The 8,161-nt window shown below is 34.2% G+C and overlaps 1 protein-coding gene across 2 annotated transcripts in view; it reads right to left on the bottom strand.

Moving 5' to 3' along the window:
• Nucleotides 1-567: 567 nt before the first annotated feature.
• Nucleotides 568-8,161, bottom strand: part of cpne9 (copine family member IX) — a 45,319-nt gene continuing 37,725 nt past the window's right edge. For both annotated transcript variants that reach the window (XM_058763119.1, XM_058763118.1), the window contains 4 exons: nt 6,509-6,611; nt 6,350-6,407; nt 6,192-6,265; nt 568-3,581 (listed from right to left, as the gene is read on the bottom strand). In XM_058763119.1, the coding sequence (XP_058619102.1) occupies nt 3,399-3,581; nt 6,192-6,265; nt 6,350-6,407; nt 6,509-6,611 (418 nt within the window). In that variant the 3' untranslated portion in view covers nt 568-3,398. The remainder of the gene's footprint in view (nt 3,582-6,191; nt 6,266-6,349; nt 6,408-6,508; nt 6,612-8,161) is intronic.

Below are 8,161 nucleotides of genomic sequence, written 5' to 3'. Positions count from 1 at the left end.
AGTTCAACTGCTTTGTCATATTCTAAGAGTACAACTTGTGCAACATCTTCTCACCTTTTACCTCTGCAAACTGTGACACATCCATCCCTTCCTACACACATGCAACTGGAGGGAATAAACAGTTATATATTCACCACCAGATGCCAGTCAAGAGCCTACATTAGAATGCCAAAACATGAATTCACGGTAAACAGAATCTAACATATAGACTCAAGTAGCTATTCAGTTGCTCTTCTCGAACAGTTGTCATCAGGTTTGGTAATTATGGTTGGTGACTATTCAACTAAACAATCAGCCCATAAAAAAATATGTGGTTCAGAAACATGTTCATGTGTTGGATCACTAAAAGAAATAAAAATAAAATTGTCACGATTTATTCACCCTCATGTCGTTCCAAATCTGCATGGTGTTATTTCTCGAGGGAAAAACAAAAGGAGAAATTCTGAAGAATGTCCTTGTTCCTCTTTTCCATGCAATTACAATGAACAGGGATTGACAAGATTCACAAACGCACACCTCACATCCATCCTGTGAATAAGCATGGCAAACTCTTCAGAAGTCAGCACACGACGTTCATGCTTTATTAAAAACACAACAAGGAGATATAAAAGGAACATCTTTGCTTCACATATCGATATACAACCTTGGCAGGAATGTTTTACATGGTAGCACTTTGGCACAAGCAGCCGTTTACTATAGCTGTCTTTACTATGAAACAAATATCATTCAAATCTACAGTTCAGCAACAGTTAGAACATTACTGTATATATAAATACGGAGAAAACGGTATTCAACATGAAAGTATCTGAGCAATATTTGATCACAGCAACAAGGGTTGTGATGGAAATACAGCCATAAATTGTGGTGAGATGCAATAATGCATGTCAAATGTTATTGCACTATTCATTATGTACAGCAGAATGAAAGAATGGAAAAATGAACGAATGTTCCAATCTCAGCAAACATTCAATGAGTCTACAATCATTTTTGGAATTAAATTTGCAACATGGCAGTGTACGCAAGGGTGAACCCCATGGAAAAATGTCAAGAAATGTCCAGGTCATGTGTCATCCCGAATTCAAAAGGGGGGACAAATGCTATTTTTAGGACATTTGAGTTTGTTTTGTTTTGTTGCATTGCAACATTATTTTCATGGCAGTAAAGAGCTTTTTAATTTCAATATCAATACTGCAAAAAAGACTAATTAATTAAATTAGCTATGCACTAATGTTGACTATTATTATTACTATTAAAATGTAATCATTTTCTTGTTATGACCAATAACCGATAAATCAAACCGATACTGATACTAAAATTCTATAATACTTTGTCTAAATATACTTAATAAAAATAAATTATTTGAAATGCTACAAGTGAATTTAGGCATCACAACACTGTAAACAACTATAATGTACAGTATGAAAAATAGATATTTATTTTGATATTTGCTGAAGACATTTAACAGACAGATTAGTGTTTAAATTAGTGTTTTTAAATATAAACTTTAGATGAGCACTATCAAAACCAAAGATAATCAAAAACAGGATGTACAATTAAATATCCAACATTAACCTATAACCAATAAGGTACCAATATACAGTATAGTGCATACCTAATTTAAATTGTAAAGTATATTTTTAAAGTGCAATTGTTTGTGTATAATGGTTGCATTCAATGTATTAAATTTGTGCTGACTTTTTAAAAAATATAATTGGGTCTGGACATTTTACAGTATTGAGTGTTTACAGTTATGAGAATGTGGAAGGGAGAAATTTTGTTATAAAAATGTCACAATGCATGACATTTGCACCTTAATGTTCCATCCTAATGCACAATGCATGCATCATAATGGTCCTTTTTTTGATATTTGGGGCAAAATATGACCCAGACGTTTCTCCATGAGATTCACCTGTAATATCCCCCTCTTTTCCTGTCGTTCTGCTGATCACCTGATTTATCTTTGTCACGCCATACGTCTGCCGACTTCCTGTGCCCATTAACCTCTGCTGATTACACTCTGGATATTTCTTCCCTCAATCTTCCTCTCTCTGGTTGAATTGCACTGATTGGCACCTCTGTTTCTGCAGGTAATTAGCTGCATCCACTCGAGGTGTGCGGAAGACTCCGGGTGCGTCGGTGTTCCCGCACAGGCATCTGTTTTTCTGCCACACGCAGCTACTTATTAGCTCCTTTCAAAACTGGGCACAAATTAGCAAATATTTACACACTCAAGAGTGTGCCAGCGCAACTAATTCAGCCAGTGAGAAAATGAAAAAATAACTTAGCCTAAGAAACTACGTGAAATATAAAGATGATGATGTTAAAGGTGACCTGTGCATGCGTGGTTGGGTATTACAGCATACAGCACAGCCTGTGCAAGCACACGCTCCGTCTGTCTCTGCCGGGTGTGAGAACACAGAGTCTCATGTTCCTGGGGAAATTTCAGTATAAGAAATGTCCAGACGATATTTCAACACAAAATAAGGGAGAAACAACTAAATATGATAATAATAAAGGCAGTCTAAAGTGTCTCTAAAGCTTTAAAAAGTCACAGGATACTAAACTGTACCATATTACCATTATATAATTATACAATTATAACATAATAAAAATAATCATCATTAAATTTAATCAGGGCATAAAAGGGGATTTTTTTCAGCATTTAAACTTAAAAGGCTTTTTGAGTATAGAAAAATTACATAATATAAATAATTATTTAATATAATACTAATATTCAATAAATATAAAATTCAATAATTCTATGTGAGACAATAGTTTTGTGACATATTTAATAATTATCAAATACCAAAGTGTACCATATTTTGGGAGGTCTGTTTTAAGGAAAATTAATGTATTGTTCATTCATGACAATTTAGTACATTTCTCCTAGTCTACTTACAATTGCATTTATAAATGTACTATACAGTTCAACTAAACAAGTATTTTTTAGGGTAATGAGAGATTTTAGAATTTGAGAATGAGAAAATAATGTCTTAAAGCAATACATTTCCATTTACTGTATATGGGATTCATTTATTTTATGTAATTTATGTATTGCATTTCATTGTATGCATATTTTATTGTTTTTCCTTGTCTTTAGATTTTTTGAGAAAATATGACCCAGACATTTCTTTTCAGTGATTTCACCCTCTTTTTACTTCCACATCTTCCATTCCAAGGCAAGCATAAACTGTTGTTTTTTGATTGATCGCTGGTTGATTATAAAGTATTACACCACACACTTACATTAACATATTCCTGATTTCAGTTGATTATTATTGTAACTACATTAAGTGCTACTGCTAACCGATGTGGAAAGTAAAAATGTGCGTCCCCAGTGACGGACCCGGGGGTTTCAAACGTGAACATTTAGCTGTGGATAAAACACTGCTCTTGGATCAGAGGTGGACGTTTATCTGTGGTGTGGGAGAGGGGGAGAGGGCTGGTCTGGGTTCAATGCCTCTGCTCTTCATGAACGACAGCAGCTGGTCGGGTATCTCGGCCAGTACATCTTTGGCCAGTCGGGCCATGCTGAGCACCTGGTTCCCGGATCGGTCGATGTAGTCCCGGAACGGCACAAACTAGAGAAATACAAAGATGAATCTTATTAAAAACATGTTTTCTAATTGCACTAAACAATTTAAGGTAAGTGATAAAAAAGAATATTATAATATAAATATAATATAATATAATAAAATATAATACAAAAATATGTGGGAAAATAGTCATGTAAAATGACTAATAGTATTCACATAAAAAATACATTTGTGCCTGTAAAGCTTTAAAAAGTCATGGGATACGTTTTTTAACTTATAAAACCACTTACTGTAATTACTTCGTTAAACATAATAAAAACAATAAAAATCAAAAGAGCTAAATTGATTGTGTTAAATTTATTCAGGGTATAAAAAAATAAAAATTATTATTATTATTATTTCAGTATTCAAACTTAAAAAGGCTTTTTAATTTCACTAAAAAATTTAAAGTGGTAAAAAAATGATATAAGATTTTATATAATATATAAAGATTTTATATAATATAATAAAAACATATTATCAAAACTTACAGTGGGTACGGAAAGTATTCAGACCCCCTTATATTTTTCACTCTTTGTTATATTGCAGCCATTTGCTAAAATCATTTAAGTTTTTTTTCCTCATTAATGTACACACAGCACCCCATATTGACAGAAAAACACAGAATTGTTGACATTTTTGCAGATTTATTAAAAAAGAAAAACTGAAATATCACATGGTCCTAAGTATTCAGACCCTTTGCTCAGTATTTAGTAGAAGCACCCTTTTGATCTAATACAGCCATGAGTCTTTTTGGGAAAGATGCAACAAGTTTTTCACACCTGGATTTGGGGATCCTCTGCCATTCCTCCTTGCAGATCCTCTCCAGTTCTGTCAGGTTGGATGGTAAACGTTGGTGGACAGCCATTTTTAGGTCTCTCCAGAGATGCTCAATTGGGTTTAAGTCAGGGCTCTGGCTGGGCCATTCAAGAACAGTCACGGAGTTGTTGTGAAGCCACTCCTTCGTTATTTTAGCTGTGTGCTTAGGGTCATTGTCTTGTTGGAAGGTAAACCTTCGCCCAGTCTGAGGTCCTGAGCACTCTGGAGAAGGTTTTCGTCCAGGATATCCCTGTACTTGGCCGCATTCATCTTTCCCTCGATTGCAACCAGTCGTCCTTTCCTGCAGCTGAAAAACACCCCACAGCATGATGCTGCCACCACCATGCTTCACTGTTGGGACTGTATTGGACAGGTGATGAGCAGTGCCTGGTTTTCTCCACACATGCCGCTTAGAATTAAGGCCAAAAAGTTCTATCTTGGTCTCATCAGACCAGAGAATCTTATTCAGGTGTTTTTTAGCAAACTCCATGCGGGCTTTCATGTGTCTTGCACTGAGGAGAGGCTTCCGTCGGGCCACTCTGCCATAAAGCCCGACTGGTGGAGGACTGCTTTCTAGAACTTTCTCCAATCTCCCGACTGCATCTCTGGAGCTCAGCCACAGTGATCTTTGGGTTCTTCTTTACCTCTCTCACCAAGGCTCTTCTCCCCGATAGCTCAGTTTGGCCGGACGGCCAGCTCTAGGAAGGGTTCTGGTCGTCCCAAACGTCTTCCATTTAAGGATTATGGAGGCTACTGTGCTCTTAGGAACCTTAAGTGCAGCAGAATTTTTTTTGTAACCTTGGCCAGATCTGTGCCTTGCCACAATTCTGTCTCTGAGCTCTTCAGGCAGTTCCTTTGACCTCATGATTCTCATTTGCTCTGACATGCACTGTGAGCTGTAAGGTCTTATATAGGCAGGTGTGTGGCTTTCCTAATCAAGTCCAATCAGTATAATCAAAAACAGCTGGACTCAAATGAAGGTGTAGAACCATCTCAAGGATGATCAGAAGAAATGGACAGCACCTGAGTTAAATATATGAGTGTCACAGCAAAGGGTCTGAATACTTAGGACCATGTGAAATTTCAGTTTTTCTTTTTTAATAAATCTGCAAAAATGTCAACAATTCTGTGTTTTTCTGTCAATATGGGGTGCTGTGTGTACATTAATGAGGAAACTTAAATGATTTTAGCAAATGGCTGCAATATAACAAAGAGTGAAAAATTTAAGGGGGTCTGAATACTTTCTGTACCCACTGTATATAATATATCAAAACCACTTTCTGTAATTATTTATTTAAAAATAAAATTTTCAGTACTGAAACTTAAAAAAGCATATTAAAAATTATATACAAATTATATAATATAAATAATTATATTTCATATTTTATTAACAATGATAAATATTTAGAAATCCTAAAATAAAATTATTATTTGAGAGCCAATAATTTACATAACTACTATAGTTTTCAAAGAAAAAAAAAAATTGTATGAAACACAATTTGGGATACCAAAGTGTGTAAATATCACCACTTTTTTTCTCAGTTCTCATTCTAATAATTCTCTTTTTTTTCTGCCATGGTATATTGCTGTATGTTTACTGAATGTTTTACTTTGCAACAGTTTTAAAAAATCTGAATTGAAGTTTAAAAAAGGCTTTTTGATTGCACACAAAAAATAAATCAAAATGGCAAAAAAGCAAGTGGTAAAATTCTAAATATTAAATCATATAAAAGCAATTTTTTTTTCAGAATTGAAAAAAGACCAAAGTACCACATAAAGATGGATAACATTATGTACCTGCACAATGTCTCTCTCAGCAACACGTCCCCTGGAGGACACCCTGACCTCATCTCCATCCAACTCTTCCATGGCTGTTACATTAACACGAGAACAGTTACATCACATATTATATTCTTATTTTGAGAGCATCTGTGTTTGCATTGCCACAATCTCACCGTCAAATTCAGCAGGGCCGACTCCCACAATTATGATTGACATGGGCAGAGACGCCGCCTGTAAACAGGGAAGGGGCAGCAGTATTTGATCAATGCCCTGCTAAAAAGATTATTGTCTTTACAGAACATTGTGAAGGTATACAAGCAAAAATGACTCACAGTGACCACGGCTTCTCTAGTCTGTACCATGTCGGAAATGACACCGTCTGTGATGATCAGCAGCACGAAGTACTGAGAGCCATCTGTCACCTCTGACGCGCACCTGAGGATTTACAGAGTTAAACGCCTCTACATTTAAGCAAAACAAGAACATGCTTCTCAGAAACTGAAAATGATGGTTGCACTAAAGCTAGTACATTTTAAAGCAGTTGCTATGGAATTATGGGTCATTTCTAACGGGCCCAAGTCAAAACAAATATTCTGATGCCAAGAAATGGCTTGAATAAGGGTTTGGTCACTATATGACTTGACTTAAGCACTGCTAATAATTTGGAGATTATGGTTAAGTGTTATAGCATGTGACTAGAAATACCTGGTAAAATCCTCATTATTTTATCTAAGCCTTTTTCTGAACTTTCCTTATTAAATCTGTCTGTTCCATCCAGTTCATCGATCCTAATAACCACCTCCAGATATTGTCTCAGTCACAGCACGTAAGAAGTGTCGAGCTGAGAGAGGAGAAGTTGGAGGAAAGTTGACCACTGCAGCAGCGGCCGATCAATATCTGCCTCTTAAAGCACCTCTGCAGTTCTGGGAGTTTGATTTTCTTCAGATTGAGAGATTTAGCTGGATTTGAAAAAATCCTTGAAACTGACAAGGGCAATTAAAAGCCTTCTCACATGTGTGTACGAGGTTTAGATCTTTTGTCATGTTGTGTGATGAGCGGTTCGTGATATGCGTGATATTTGAAGCAGATCAGAGATCAGTTTTTTGGTTTTCTTTTAATTCAAACCCAACATTCTTCTTCTGTGGAAAATTTAAAGAATACTAACTATCCATGTTTTCTAGTTTATTTTATCATGATTCATTGACATACTGGGCCTGATTATATAACAAATTTCTGTGGAAAATATTAATGCAGAAATAATTACTTTGAAATTACATTACATTGAAATTAATTCTGTTTAATTAAAAACAGAATAATAGAGTTAAAGTATTAGAAAATACAGTTGGCCTTAATATAATAAAGGAAAATGGAATTTTTAATAAATAAATAAACAAACAAATATATAAATAAATAATATTCTGTATTTTTATTGCAATTTATTATTATTATTATTATTAATTAAAATAATAATAAAAAAAATAAGTTAAGTGAATTGTCAAGTTCACTTAACTTTCTTTTTAAATGATCATTTACTTAATCATTTTAAGGCAACAGGTTTCCTAATTTTTTTTTTTAAGTTAAGTCAACTTATCACTTTTTACAGTGTAGAAAGAGATTACTGTAGTTTTGTTTTCCAAGAAAAAAAGAAAATTTCAATTTGTCTGCTTAAAAAAATTCACATTTATTATATGTCTTTTCTTTGTAATTATCTGTTAAATTTACTAGCGATTTCGGAGAAAAAAAGTTCAAAAATGTTCAATTTTTTTAATCAAAATTCTAAATATAGTGTTTAACTTCACTAAATTTTTTCATTGTAAAATTTTCATCCCCACTTTTGTAGAAATAAATAAAAATAATTAAATAAATCCAGATGAAAATCTGAATTATTTTGTTAAATATTCTATTTCAGTATCCGAGTCTTAAAATGAACCTGGTTATTTTTGCTACTGTACTTGTGACACTTCATGTAAATGACCTCTCTTGTG

Source organism: Onychostoma macrolepis, chromosome 23 (assembly GCF_012432095.1).
Source record: "Onychostoma macrolepis isolate SWU-2019 chromosome 23, ASM1243209v1, whole genome shotgun sequence".
NCBI classification, from domain to species: domain Eukaryota; kingdom Metazoa; phylum Chordata; class Actinopteri; order Cypriniformes; family Cyprinidae; genus Onychostoma; species Onychostoma macrolepis.
Note: the sequence above shows the minus strand (reverse complement) of the source record. Positions and strands in the feature narration are given on the sequence as shown.